Source organism: Dermacentor albipictus, chromosome 10 (genome assembly GCF_038994185.2).
Source record: "Dermacentor albipictus isolate Rhodes 1998 colony chromosome 10, USDA_Dalb.pri_finalv2, whole genome shotgun sequence".
In the NCBI taxonomy this organism is placed as follows: domain Eukaryota; kingdom Metazoa; phylum Arthropoda; class Arachnida; order Ixodida; family Ixodidae; genus Dermacentor; species Dermacentor albipictus.
Window position 1 is genome coordinate 31,460,525 of NC_091830.1, and position 15,562 is coordinate 31,476,086.

The 15,562-nt window shown below is 45.3% G+C and overlaps 1 protein-coding gene across 3 annotated transcripts in view; it reads left to right on the plus strand.

The window, feature by feature from the left end:
* Window positions 1–11,050, plus strand: part of LOC135912255 (SIN3-HDAC complex-associated factor) — a 31,567-nt gene extending 20,517 nt beyond the window's left edge. For all 3 annotated transcript variants that reach the window (XM_065444651.2, XM_065444650.2, XM_065444652.2), the window contains exon 5: window positions 3,033–11,050. In XM_065444651.2, the coding sequence (XP_065300723.2) occupies window positions 3,033–3,432 (400 nt within the window). In that variant the 3' untranslated portion in view covers window positions 3,433–11,050. The remainder of the gene's footprint in view (window positions 1–3,032) is intronic.
* The last annotated feature ends 4,512 nt before the right edge of the window (window positions 11,051–15,562 follow it).

Consider the following 15,562-nt stretch of genomic DNA (forward strand, 5'->3'; position numbering starts at 1 on the left):
TCACTGCCGGAAATTAATGTTGGTGCTACCAGTGTGACCATCAGACGAAGCAACAATGCACTTAGTGGAGAGGTCATTCCCTCTGAGAAACGCAGACAGTTTTTTGTGTTTACGTTGCAGAGCAATATTACATCAACATGTTGGCCCAGTGCATCTTTAGAACACCATCCGCGGAACTTTAGTGCAACTCTGAAATTCTGTTGCCAACAATGGTTCACCCTTTGGGAGAAAACGCTAAGTTTTTTGTTGTCATGCAACAAAGATTCTCCTTGTAGAGGTGGAGTTCAGCGTCTAGAGAGCGGGCATGTGAAAGCGTACACACAGGAGACCTGACGACATCCTGATGCTCTGAGGGATGTGTGGCCACCGGAGTCTGCTGTTGCGAGGCCTTATCCTGCTGCCAATAATTGAGATCGGCTGAATGGCTTTCACATGTGAAAGTTTCCCAAAGCTGGAAAAGAAGAATGTCAATTTGCATGCTACTACGCCGTTACTGGCAGCGTGGAATGAATAATATGAGAATCCCCATTTTAAACAGGTAGGCGGCAATTACCATCAAACCTGTTCTTTCTGCTGCATCTTGTCTTGACACCTGCAGTACTGCTCGTGGTAACAAAGCCTCGAGTCCTTGCCGATGGTGCACTGTTGGTGCCCCCTAGTGGCAGCTAGTACAGTCAACGCCCGATTTTTCAGACTCCCTAGAGGTCACAAAGACATCCAAAAAATAGGGCAGGCCGAAAAAATGAATACATACATTTTCTTGCCCCCATCGGCTCAAATCGCCACAGGCATGTTCGAAGTGGCTCTAAAGGCCTGCCAGTACACTTATCAGGCATATCAGTGCTCGTATCATGGCAGGAGACGGCAGCTCCATGCACATATAATTAAGGAGTACTACGTCCATTGACAGTGGCCCCTTTCCAATCTCGGTATGCTTCACCGCAACACATTATCTACGCTCAACAGTGCAACATTGCTGCATTGTGGCGAAGCTGACTTTTGGGAACTGGCATTATGCAACGCTTGAACCTTGCCATGCTTTCTGTGCTTGGTAGCCATTGGCAAAGATGGCAAAGGTGGAGTTGGCACCATTGATGACTGCAGCGAAATCTTTCAATAAAAATCGTGACACTAAACAGCACCACGGGAAGCTCGGTAGTGAACATCGAAGCAACTAGGGTTAGGATTGCCACAGTAGCTGTGACTAAAGCCCTTACATACATGTTTCCGCCAGCTATGGCTGCAAGTGTATTGGCCTGTGAGAGCACTGGTTTGGGAGGCTGCGGCATGATAAAAAATGGTGGCCGTAATGGCTTTGATTAATGCCATTTCGAACTTGCGGTCGTGGCGGAAATTCCCGAATATTGGTCGGCGAAGGGTTTCAGACGTTGTTTTACATTGACTCTATCGGGTATGGGCATCCGAATTATCGGACAGGTCCTAAAAATTGGCGGTCCAAACAATTGCTTGTTGACTGTACAGTCATACATTAATGGTGCCTGCAGCAAATAAATGTGTTTTGTTAAATTGAGAACTGTTTTATACAGTAATACCTTGTTAACTTAAAGTAAGAATGTAGAGATAAGCAGATTTTGGAGACAAGTAAAGTTGCGGAAATTGCAGTAAAAAGTCAAGTTATTTCTAAAAAATTCACTGCTACTGGCCAGCTTTTCAACAAGAGCTTCTAAACTGGCTCTTCATAAAGGTTTGAAAGAAAAAATAAAAACATGCCAGAGATATGAACCAGCTCCATTTTGCAGCACGCCCATCTTATTCAGTGCATAAAAACGGAGTAACGCTGATGTGCTTCACACATCGCATGAACCGGTTGTTCCCGCCGCTGCACTAAACATTTCTTTTTCCCCGCAGCAAGCGAAGCATGTTTTTATTTTGTTTCGGCTGATGTCGGCACCTCTCGAGGTCTTTTGCCGCCATCGCCTTCACTGCCCCTCCGTTTGTACCCGTCTCAGCGATTTTGGCGTCAGTAAATTTACCTGTCACCGGTACGTCCTGCCGGCATAGCGCGTAATCATGAATGCTCACATCGCTTTCTGTGGCACCATTCCCAGTAAGTCCGTGCCGTGCGCGTTGCGTAGACCACCACCAGTATATGGCGTTACAATGCCAAAGCTGTTTGAACAAAATTGAAAAGGTTGGAACAGTACGCAACGCACGCGTGACATGGGCATTCACGAGCACCCACTACGTGAGCAAGGTGTACCGCAATGCCCACGGCAGGTGTGCTTTTCTTCTACGTTGCATAGAATAAAATTAAAACGGAAATCGTACCTGTGATGGTAAATCAGGGCTGTGTTGCATAAAACGAACAAAACGAACTGCGTGTGCTGCTTCGCATGCCCTGCCTCTGCGCACGCCATGGTTGCTTGACAAAGTTGCTATGCCACTAGGTTCTGACTGCACATTCGGAGAAAGCATCCACTTTGTGGTAGGCACAGCCAAGGCGTGGCAGCCTCGCGCGAAGCTTGCTAAACTGTCCGATGGCAGAGGGTTCGTTGCATTCTCTGTCAAGATTTCGAGATATCCGCCATCTGGTCCAAACATACTTGATATAAAGGGCAATAAATACGTGGCACTTAGGGGAACTGGTTTGGTGCCACAGGAAATTTCGACTCGGACGATTTTTCGAGATATGCAGGTTTGAGTTAATGAGGTGCAGTGTAAACTTGATAAGCGGAAATCGCTTAAACGGAACACCATCCTCATGGTTGGTTGGTTTTGTACTCCTGCAATGCTCTCTGCAATGTCTCTCAGTAAATGGAGCTCCAGTTAAACGGAACCAATTTCCCTGGTCCCCTGAGGTTTCGTTTAAAGAGAGTCTACTTTATTACTGTATTAAGGTTTTATTGTTTCAGCAGCACATGTAATTGCTACACAGCTTCCTACAAACAGATCCTCCTGTGTTAAAGTTTGACGGTTCAGTGGCACTTTCTCTCCTGCACTTGTGCAACTCGGAAGCTGCGGAATGTACTCCACGGTCATAGTCTGCTTCTCATCACAATCTCTCGCTACAGGGAGAAAGTCTGCTGTGGCATCATCTTCAAGGGGCTACACGGGGAGGTGCTGATCTATCCCAAGCTCCTGCGGCCTTGCCGATGCAGACGGCGGCGCCTGGGTGCCACAAAGGCACCTGCAGAAGTCACCGATGCCACCAAGGGCGGCACCCATCTTACGGCAGAGGACACCGACACATCGACAATGCCAATGGACATGTCACCATCCTCCACCATAGAGTCATCATCTGCGCCGGTTACCACGGTACTGATGCCCGAGGCGTTGCCAACAGACGACATAGGCACATCTGCCACCCTCCTCTTTCCCACACCCGAGATATCGGACTGCAACCCAAGCAGTCCAGACGCTTCTGAAAACCTCTCGCGCGGTTCCACCTCACCAGATGGCGCCAGCGATTAACGTTGGCTTATGCCTTAGGGTGTCCCACAAATTCTTTTTTTTTTTGTTTTGTTTTTCTTGCTTCCATTTGTTTTCTGTTTTGTATTTATTTCCTCCCGCTCTACTTGTTAGATTCATGTTCAATTTGTAATCTCAACTGTATATGCCCACCTCCACCCCTCCCCTACACAACATACCCAGTCCCTCCAGACTTGTTAATCATGCCCTGCACCTTGACCTAATTTATTGCCCTTAACTTATTCCCTTGTTATGACAAATGCCGGTTGTTTTTCTTCCGCTGTCATGCTTAGTTGGCAAAAGCTTCTTTGGGTGGGGAAACTGACACATGCATCATTATGTTTTCGACCTGCTGCTTCTGTACCAGCCATTAAGCTCTGCGTGTGTGTTAAGTTTCAGTTTTCGTTTTCTTTTGCATGTTTCAAGCATCCGTCGTGGGTGTACCTTTCTTTTCTTTAACACAACTTTAAGTGTCGCACATGTAGCGAGGCTTGGTAACTGAGTTTCCCTTGCCGGCAGTGCTGCTGTGTTTTCTAAACTTACAGTTTCTGTTGGTCATATTCAGTCTCGCAGATCATGTTCAGTTGCAGATGTAATGCTGCACCACCCCATCCTGTTGTTAAATTTGACATTTTACCCGAATTTGCTAATGAACTTTAGTGGTTTTCAACATACCACACATCTCCCCATTAAGAGGGAGATCTGTGAGGTTTTTTGCTGTGACGGAACGTTAAGTAATGCGACTCTTGTTTTATTGTACCGGCAGAAAATGATTTGTAACGGTGCCCAAGCATTGTTTCAGAAGACCTGTTTGTGTTTGGTGTGCACGGACCCCGGAAATTTGCCATTGCACATTCTGTCGGTGAAACTTCTGCGCATTTCATTGCTTCGGCTCGGACCAATTTTGAAAGCCACATTATTTTCTTTCTTTTTTTGCTTTTTAAGCCAGCGAGTGCAGTTTTCATACAGTACATTCCAAGCCTCGCATCAGCATAGCATTGAGCCTTCACGTTTCATTACTGGAATTTCTAATAGAGCCTGTACAATGAAATGCGGCTGCAGGCACCATTTACAGTGAATGTTGTGTTTGGTTGTGGATCTTCATTATGCCTGCAGGCCGCTGTATACCTTGAATGTCACGAAAGCTTATGAACAGGTTTCTTTCGTTTTTTTCTTTTCTTTTTGTACTGCATTTTTGATAGTGTAACGGCGCAATCAGGTCATTTCTGGAACAAAACAAGAACAGAAAATAAGAAAAGGTAGCCACACTCGTGCAAGCTATGTTGTCATTCACACCTCGTTCCGACAACGAGTACATCAAAGTGGTGAGAGAGAGAGAGCGCGCATCACTTCTTCGCCAAGTGCATTCTCTGTGGCGGGGTGTTTAAGTTCTGCAGTGACATTGTGTTGCGACGCCATCGCGGGTTTTGTCCCCGGGGTTTGCTTCAACTGCGGGGGTACTTACTCTCTTCCCGCGACCTATGAAGCAGTATTTTGCCATCTAGTTGGTTCCTCACCAGCTCCTTGGCTGTCATCAGCCTTGCTCACCACAAATATGCACCGTTCCGACAGGAGGCGATGAAGTGTTTGCACCAGATCCCATGGAAACGTTTTGTTGTCTATACTTGTCCTGAACAACGGCATGGTCATCCCTTGCGAGGAAAAAAAAAAAGGAGGCTGCGCGCAGGTTTCCCAACTATGAATCAAAGGGAGTCGGGAGCCGAACTGGTGGGGGTGGCGGGTGCATTGGCCGAAGCGTTGCCGTCAAAGTCAGTCACTCTTCCTGCACCCTTCCCTGTTGTGGGAGTTGGTATTGCTCTGCTGCAATGGAATATGCAAGCTTTCTGCATGCTCATCAAACCACCACCATGCTCTGCGGACTTTTCCGGGCGAGACAGCAGTGCACCTCAATCAATGCTCGGTCAGCAAGCTGCATTTTTATTCAGCCGAGCTGACTTGCTTGAGAGGTTCCGAAGCTGTATCGAACTGAGCTCGAACTCATCGTCCTGTCTTCCTGCAGTTCACTGCAATGCATAAGGGCACCATAGAAGCTGCTAAACTTGAAGTCCCGCCATGCCTCAGAACGCTGTTTCAAACGTGTTCTGCTAGGCTCGGGGTAGTGGGAAGCAGTTGTGCTCAACTGAGAGCACCTTCTAGCGCCGAAGCCGCGAAGCGAGTTTTTTTTCCTTTTTTTTTGTTTTTCTTCGGCCGCGAGGAGAATGTTATGCAGAACTGGTCACCACGTCTCGTTGTCGAGGCGAGTTGGAGGACTCAGGGAGTCTTTACAAAGGCGACACCACCACATAACACATTTTTTCCATTTTTGTACTCTAGTCAGAAGGAAAGTCAAACCGCCGTCACCAGGTGGCGGAGGTATGGACAAAAAAAAAAAAAAAAAAACTTTGTCTCATTTGAGACGCACCCCGTCTGAGTTGATGAGGAGTAACCTAAGCACCGATGTTGCTCACAGCAAGAGTGCTCATGATGAAGGATCGTGGTGAAGGATCATGGATGAGCTGAACTTAGATTATCAAGTTTGCGGACGCTGATTTTTGGACGTATTGAGGACTGGCATGGATAAGGCTATTTATACTTTGGCAGGTTGTATGGTTGACTTTTGAAGGTGTGCCATGAGTGATGAGTATCTCGGAGGCTGCATGCAGTTTGGTATTCCTTCCTTGCTTTATTGTGGTTTTTCTCCAGTGATATAGTTTGCTGCCAAGAAGCGTGAACGTTTAACATTTGCTGCTTCAAAGCTTATATCTCAGATTGGCAGCATTTTGTTGATGGTGTAGATTAGGCTGTCCTGCCTAGCTTTTTGTTCAACTCTGCTCGTTCAATCTCGGTTCAGATGTGAACAGGTGGTGTTCGGCAAGTGCTGCATTGTCTTGTTGCCTTGTAAACGAAGCAGCAAGTCATCAAAAGTATAAACGTAATACTTGTTGCCTCGCCTTTGCTATATTTGGCTACAACTTGACCTTACAAACAGTGCTGCTGACCTTCTTGTTAAACTTTCTGGAGGACCGGGTGAAATCATCCACTCGCACCCAAGAAAACTACCGCCGGGCTTTGCGAGTCATTGCCGTACCTGCATAAAACGCTGACTCGTTTGTTTTTGTTGACGCCACCAAGTACAACATCTTGTGTCCGCATCAGCTGCAGAATCTCGTCAAAATTAAGAACAGCTGACAAATATGGCTCATTGAGAGGTTCCCCCAGAAAGGCCCTCAGTCGTTGGGTGACAGTGCCCACAACTTGAGGGGTGTGTGTTGTAGTTTGGCTCTTATAGCTAGCGGATGCCATGTGCTGTTTCTCTTCTTGACCGTTGTTGTGCGCTGTTTTCTCCAGAGAGTGTTTCGCATTTCCCTGCGGTTGTTGAAATCTATGCCCAGCCCCATGTGAGTCGTTGGTATTGTGGTGGTAAACGAGCGAGCTTTTCAGAGAGGTTTCGGTGGGTGTCAGCCAAGCCTGCAGCAAACGTACCTTGCCATGTAATTCTTTTCATCTTTAGCCCTCGAGGGCTGCGAGTCTAGTTGCTCCATAATGACTTGGCACAACAGAGTTGCATTGTGATACATTTGTGTCACGCTCGTGACCTACTTGTCACACTTGTGACACACTCTTGACTTTTATTTGTTTTAGTGCATGTATTTACCTGTTTAAACTGGAAATCAGAGAAGTCGCAGATGTTGCAAAGCAGCATTATTATTTAATGTTTTCATGCAGTTGGGAACTACATTGCTTTCAGTCTGAATATTAAAAAAGCAGGTAGCACGGTATGGAGCTTGGTGTGGCATGACTGCTCGATTTGCAGTTGCTGAAAAAAATTTTCATTAGTCCTACACTCATTGCAGAGTACATGGGCAAAAAACGAGAAAGAAAGCAAAAAAGAGAAGTTAGACGTTGCTGCTCTGCGACTTAGTACAGCAGCACAGATCAGATCAGCTTGGCACATTAGTTTGCAGTGCTTGACAGCCACCGAGCATCTCTTTGCAGGAATGAAAGAAAGCTGCAGTGTTGCGAGAAAGTCGAGTAGACGAAATGTTGTTGTGAGCTTGTCGGGAAGTCACTGCCACTTTTTTCTAAGATGAAAAAAAAAAAAAGAATCCCAAAGCCCACGTTTTACCGCGCTTGTTCTTGCCAACTGGCTAAAAAGTCGTGGTTGCGTGTGTTTGGGAGGCCGGGTGTTCTTTCTAAGGGGTTTTTTTTTTTCTTCATAGCAGTGTGTGCTTTGTACCCATGTGTGATCGTCTCCAGTTGTTAATTAGTCCTTCTGCTGCATTCCAACATGCAGCTTTGCTGTCGTGCGATTTGATCCTCTGCATGCGTGTTTGTTCACCCAGTGACCGCCAGTGACCGAAGTACATCCCCACAAGAATTGTCACTTAGCTTTTAACACCAACCACCTCTTGTGGTGTATGCAATGACACAGGGCCAAAACTGAATGCAGAACCTGAAGCATGCTAGGCTTGCTTAATGTACCGCCTGAAATTTGATGCAGTGAGTCAAATATGCAGTCGAAATAGCCCAAATCATACTCTTTTTAGCATTTCTATGAATCATAGATGCGTGCACATCTTTTCTTTCATTTGTTCTGGTTCTTTTGATTAATTTCGTACCTGAACGATTGCACGTGCTTGACAAAATGGAGACTGTAAGCTATTAAAATGACTCGCAGCGTTTGGGTGTCGTGTGAGCGCAAGTTGCATTGATTGTTAAGACTTGTTTGCTGTTTTAGTGGCTTGTGTGGAGAATGAAAACAGCAGTGTTATATGTGCGGGCATTTTGCTGCGCACTACGTCCGCTGACTGCCGATGTAGCAATAGCACGAAGCGCAGGTTTCTTGCGCAGATTGGCCTTGTGTCATCCCCACTTGTAAGGTAGTGGCAATGTGTAAGCTGCGCTGCAAGAGAAATTTCTATGTTGTCCAGACACTGGGTACTCTTTAACCCCTGCAGTATTAGCTGTCCAACTCTGTGTGCAGGATTTTTCTGCGTCAATGGCTTGCAACTGTGTAGCCTCGTCCCCGATGTGGCATGAAAAAAAAAAAAAAGAATGCTTGCTAGCACGACATTTGGTGCCTCAGCATAAATGTCAGACATCAGGCCTATGCTTGAAAAAACACTTGCACAGCAGATCTGAGAAGGATTGGCCTGTTGTAAGGCTGCGAATCGTAACCTAACAATTGCAAGAAAGCTGCTCACTCAAAAAGACGTTAGAAAATGTATGCTAAGCCAGATTGGTATGGACTTCTGGAATACTGAAGAAGTCCCTTTTCGTTGATGCTCCGTAGGCCAGAATTGGATTATTGCGAGCTGGGTGGCACCTGGACATTGAGATTTTTGCGCTAGGTCTATGTGATGTCATGGATATTGAGATGTCCGCCCAGCTTTATCTCGATTTAACAGTTAACAATACCGAAACAAAGATGACAGTGGATTCAGGACCACGCAAAGGCTCAACTTGTTGGCCTTTGTCACATTCTCCTGTGCACAATCTGGCCTTGAAATCTGCCCCTCCCCTTCCTCACCCCGCTTCTTCTCTTAAATTTTTTTCAGAAGGGAAAAGTTTAGATCATTTTCTCTGGTTGTAACTGACGCAACCGAAGATCTGTGAAAGATCTCCATTCTAGGCAGATTTGGTGCTTCTCTTTAGCATTCCTTTAATGCGACACAATCTTGCAGCCAAGTTTCACCTTGCTTCAAACCAGTGCATTGAACATTGTGTGTGTGTGTGTCTCTACCTTTTGCTCGATGTATGCGTCCTGCATGCAAGACCCCCATTCCTTTTCCAAAGCTTTCTTTCGCATTTTTGCGGTTCGTTCCTATTGTAGATAGCAGACATGACAGTCCTAAACTTGCTGTGTCATGACCGCAGAACCTCGTGGTACTTAAGGGCATTGAGAAAAAAAAAACATATATAGCAGCTTGTTGTCAGGTGCAAATTATTTTCTTTTTTGTCTGTGCATGTGTTTTTTCTTTCAAAGTGCAATTTACCTTTTGGTATGTTCTCGTGGGTGAGAATGTTTGTTCACTTAATGTTCATGTGTACATTTTTCAGATTTTTTTCTTTCTTTTTGTTATTTTTTTTACTTGTTTGCCAGCGTGGTGTTGAGTTGCATATTTAGGCCACTTGCATTGTGAATACACATTGGAGAATTTTTTTTCACTTATTTATGCTGGAAGCATTTTACAGGCTGACCAACTTTTTGCGTGGCATTTTTATCTCGTTTTTGTCATCACTCCATATCGTTGAGATGATTATGAATGGGAAGTATGAAAATGCAATAACTCTGTGACAATGTTTCTGTTAGTGCACCTTAGACAAGAACTGCATGCCATCTGCTTATATGTTGCGTCTATTTTCTCTCCTTTTTTTAAAAAATTTTCATCTCTAATTGACGTCATTGTTGAGGCCTGCATGTTCCTGCTTTAGGGTTTATGCCGCTTGGCCTCGGGCAATTGCTCTTTACACACCACTCAGGCCTGCGTGCATAAAAGAATGCATTATAATGAAACCATGCAAAATGAAATGTGATTTGCCCACCCCGATGTTGCAGCTCAAATCGCGCAGGCCCGGCTGTTTGAACGAGCCTCTCGCCATCACCTCTTCATTCCTCCTTGCATTCTGGAACATTTTTTTTTTTTTTGTAATTCTGTTCCCCCCAGTGCTTGTAATTTGCCTACCTGACACCAGGTGGCTTGAGCGAACGATAACCCGGTGATTCTCGTGATGCATGCTCGTGACAGTGTCACGAGGTGCATGCATCGCGTCCGTGACTTTTGTCGTCTCTTGTCCTACCTCCTCGAGTGTAATTGTTTCTCATGTCCCGACCATGCGTCGTTATGTGTGTTATCATCTGTGTATATTCGGACGGTTTCTTGCACCCCAGCTCGGAAATGCCTGTGATCGTGCATTTGAAGCAAAACCATTTGCACCTTCTTCACGTATTTCAATTGTTTGGTGTTTTCTAAACGTGAATGCATGCAGTTCGGCACAGGCAACATTAATGGGGTTTTGCATAACAGCACCATCTGGTGTAAAAATAGGGAAATTCAAGGCTGCAGGATGTTTCTGTCAGCCAGTGTACCAGCTATGGAGCGCAAAAGTACCTTGCCTATTAATGAATTGAACTATTAGACGTTATGCTTGGTAAGATCTGAAACGTGTTGCCAGATTTTGTTGCAGTGCTGGTTCAAGGAAGGGTTTCAGCTTCCCTAGGAAAGAATAAGTCTTTGTTGATGAGGTTGGCGATTCGTAAAAAGGATTCACATTATTTGCCCACATAGTAATGGCACAAGTCTTGGCCATCAAATTAGATCCAAGAGAAAAAAATCTGCTGCACGTTAACCACATGACGTCGGCCAAACACCACGACGCTACCCGGAGATGTGCCACGCCACACTGCATTTTCTCGAGTTCGACGTGCCCGGTCATAAACAAGTGTGCGTGCTTTCTATATCGATGTTTCCCTGCTGTCCATGTTGAAATTGAATGCGATACCATTGGTTTCTCGGAGTGAGCGTGGATGTAGCGAGTGTTCACAACTTGTTTTTTTGTTCCCCCTTCATCGTAGTCATACCTCAAGTGGTCGTAGAAATAAACATACATCTCATGTCAAGAGCTTTGTGCAGTCTCACGTCTTTCATTCATGTTTACTTTGGACTCAGCAGGCCTTGGTAAGCAGCGACGTAACCGTACCCATGTTCAGCGCGGAGCGCTGTAGATGCTCTTACACTTGGTATTTCTGTTTCTCAGTGCCTGCAATTTGCCTATCTGACACCAGATGGCATGAACAGTCGATAACTTGGGGATTCTTGTGGTCTATGCTTGTGACAGGCCATCATGTGCATGACTTTTGGCTACACGTACGACTTGCTGTACAAGATCCACATCCACAATAATGTTGTAAATGGCTGCACCCTGCACCATTCCACTATGATTTAGATATGCCATGTTTATTTTTCGATGTATTTTTCACCCACAGTCAAATACAGTAAAACCTCGTTAATTCGGAAACACACACACTCAAAATCCACAAACAGGGCTTTTATTTCCAAATATGCATTCACAAACGTACATCTTGTGTAGACCGGTCCAAAGCCAGCCGCCTGTCTGATATCATATGTGAAGAACTTTCGCTTAGTAGTTTGGGTTAACCAAACCAGGAACTTTGTTTGCCTTACGAGGTGTAAGTGCATTTAAGGATACGAACTTTTAGTGCTGAAGAATGATTCGATTTAGCCAGAGCATTGTATGACACAAGAGGGAGGCCAAAACTTGGGAGTACACTTAAGGATCGCCGTTAAGAGTGGGGCGCGATAGCATTGCTTCACTGCTTCTCGCGCTTCCCAGCAAGTGCAGCTCATGCAACTGTGATGTTTACTGGGAAACGCTGGCGGTGAGTGCTGCGCAGGAAGGAGAGTTGTGCAGGAATGCAATCTTTGGTGTGGGCTGATTGCAGAGATTGTGCGCAGCCACGTCAAAAACAATCTCACAATTTCCAGGTTTCTCTTGTAGTATCACACATTTAATCTTCGAGACTGAGAAGATTTAACATAAAAGGCATGCGGTTCTGGTGTTTTGTTTCGTGACATTTGTTTGTGAGCTGTCATTCTCTAAATTCTGAAGAATAACTTTGTCAAGAATGTAAGACAAGGTATGAGTAGCTTTGGTGGTGGAATGGTGTGGCAATATAACCCGCATATACCGCATGTCATATAGCAAGGCATGGCACATACATGTACCCAAATTTAGTTCGGGATGATTTTTCTCTAACGGACAACGCCGCCAATGCCACATCTTCTGTGACACAGTGCCTGCCCGCAACGCTGTCACGTTAGAATAATGCCATAAATGGCTGCACCCTGCACTATTCCACTACGATTTAGAATGCGCCATGTTTTTTTTTTTTCACCCACGGTCAAGTACAATAAAACCTCATTAATTAGGATTTTACGGGACGGAAGAAGAAATGTACGAATATCCGAATGATCGAGAAAATACGCAAATGGTTACTATGTCAACACGCTTTTATTTACTTAACAAATTGTCAAACGCTGTTTCTATTTCGCGAAAAAACAGTGCAGAAGATGCTACACTCATCTCGCAACTGATTAGCACTCTTAGCGGCGATGGCCTCGCGACTTCCTTCAGTGTGGCCACGACGTGGTTTTTCTTTGCTGCGCGCACATCCCAATTGTCTGTATTTTTTAGGCAACAGATTGTCCATCCATCACGGTGTAACCGGTACTCTTCATCCTCGACAGCTTTGCACCTAATCGGATCGGAACTATCGCCTGCCAGGAAGGCTGCAGATGAAACCGCGGTCGCTATCAATGTGATAGCGGACGACGCAGTGCTATGCGCGGTGGTGACCGCAAGCACGATTCACGAAACGTACCGACCACTTTTACACTGTGGTACCGTCGTTGCTGTCATTACACTATACCTTTACCCTTTTTTTTTTATCCAGTGGCCACGACTCTACTGTCCATAGAATAAAGAACGAACTATGTTAATGACATGGCGATGCTGGCGCCGTCGTTGCTGCTTTGCGACGCTCGCCGAGCTCCTAGAGCTGTCCGAAATAACCGAAGTGCGGCCGAATATGTACGAATGAAACGAGTTTGATTGCATTAAGTAATGCATACGCCTGCCGGGACTAGAGGACGAGTCCGAATTGTCAGATTTTCCTCATTGACGAAGTTGTACGGTATCCAGGAGATAACCAGGTGGTCACAGAGGCTTGCTTGGGAAAAAAAGTGCCATATAAGATATTCCAGTACTTATGAAACAAAACAGATCGTCCTGCAAAACGAATATGAATATGGCTTTAGAAAGTGAATAATAATGTTTATGTATTCGAAAAAAAAAATAGTATGTAGCATTCATTATAATGTCTGCAATGATTCCAAGAAGAAACTTCATTAATGAATCGTCAGGCAGTTTTTGTTGTGGTGGCCTCGGGTGGCAGCTCGAAGTCCTTGGACTCTGGCGGCATCTTTGGCTTGCCGGACGGCCCAGAGCTGGTCTGCCAACTCTGAACTTTTGAGGGCAAAATATGTTTTTGTTGCGCAAGCACAAGTAGTAAACGAATAAAGAGAAAATGTTTCATTTATTGGAATTGGGGGAGCGGAATGCATCAGCTCAGCCACTCCAGTAATGGAAACGGTACAATTCTCATCGTTCCGAGGAGCTAAAAAGGAGTGGAATTAACAATCTCCCCGGAATGCAGTTGGACTTGAAGGGCCCACTCGAACTCTAGTCCCGGCTGTCGGACTCCTGTGGTGACTACAGGTGCTCGACACATGCGTTGGCTGTGTCCTGGGACACGTGAAATTAAATAGGCCTAGAATTCTAAGCAAGGCCAGACTGGAGCCACATGTACCGGAAGGCTACTACAACCTGTGGGCAGTGGCTGACAGGTTCTCGGGAGACCGTATCAGTTCTGCACAATGTGGATCTATGTGCGTTTTCTTTTTTGCCTTTTTTTCTCATGCTGCTGCGAGGCAAATCCAAAGGGAAAAATAGCACACAATATGCAGATCCGCCATGTACCGGATGTCCCAGCTAACACTACCAAAGCTATTAAAAAAATAATAAATAATACCATCAGAGGTCTGACGACCAAACACTATAGGTGTAATAATTGCGTCTTGCACATTTTTTTTTCTTCGTTGAACCGTTTCGCTAACGTTACTTGGGACGTCTTATGTATGTGCCGTGCTGTCTGAGAGTGACAAAGCTTTAGCCAATGCTACCATTTTATCAAAATACTGGGACACAATAGCAAACGCAATAGCCGGTAGCATCTTGCAACGTGCTCGTGCGAAATGTGTGGGTCTCTTGTATCTCGTGGCGTGTACTTGGCCGCTAGCATAAACGTTTTTACAGCATTTCAAGCTTTATGATACCGCACTTGTATGGGCTGGGCGGCTCCACCTTAAAGGGACGCTAAAGTGAAAAATGATATAGTCTGCATCAGTAAATTACCGTTCTACAACACTAAAAACACCACTCTTACGATAAGACGTTTGGTAATCCAGAAAAAGCGCAAAACGAAATACGGGTGGCGACGCCTACTTAAGTTCCCGCACCTGGGGGCTGTGACGTCTTCGATTTTGATGGCATCTTCTAGGGTGTACTAATCATAAATAGCGGTACAGATTGACTACATTGTGTTCTAAAGGAACCAAATATTAAACACTGCAAGTTTCGGGAACCTTTATTCAGCCAACGCGGCCCAAATGCGAAAACATACTTTGGAGTCCCTGATGTCACGCTGCCGTACCGGCGCTGGGGTTTTGGCGCTATAATCAAATACTGATACTTGGACCTGCATTTTCTCGTCTAAGAAAGAATTTTTTTTAAATGACTGCCTGCAAGGTTCTCAAACAATGCTTCATTAGTCTAAACTGATTGTTTTGCTTTAGTGTCCCTTTAAAGAGCAAGATATGTCCTTTGTGTTGTCACACAATTTTTCATCAGAAAATTCTCAGCAATTTTTGTTTTTAAAGGGATACTGATGGCAAATACATTGACTGTTTAAACACAGTTCCAGAAACCTTGCAACGCTTATTTCGTGCGAAGACTTAGTTTACAAGAAAATTGGATCTGAATGGTCCAAATACCTTTATAGCAATTCAAATCTTCCGCCACCCCACCGGGGAGTGGGGATGTTGCATACGGCATCGCCGCCCTTTCCTGCCATCGGCGAGTAAAGTGGCGCCAAACAGACAGTGGTACGGTTCTTTGCTCAATATGCAAACACACGGCCATAAAGATCCACGCCAAGACAGAACGTTGAATTCGCTGGTGCAGCTGCGCTTGAGCAAGTGGTGTTGGTCATCTGGGCCAACATTGACTTGGGCATCCTGGGACATCACATGGGCATGCAATCGTAGGGCTCCACCCTACGAGGATGTCTGCTCCACTTCGTTAACGATAAATGTCATCTCTCTGCTACTTGCACTTTGTGCGAGTACTACTAAGCAGCAAAACCCGCGCAGCACTATGCGATGACAAAACTCACGGAATGCAAAAGTGCGGGCCACAAAGAGTTGAGCGACAACCCTTCGGCCGCCTGCATTGTTGTCTAGGGCAACGTCAATGAAAAATCTTAAAATTAAAT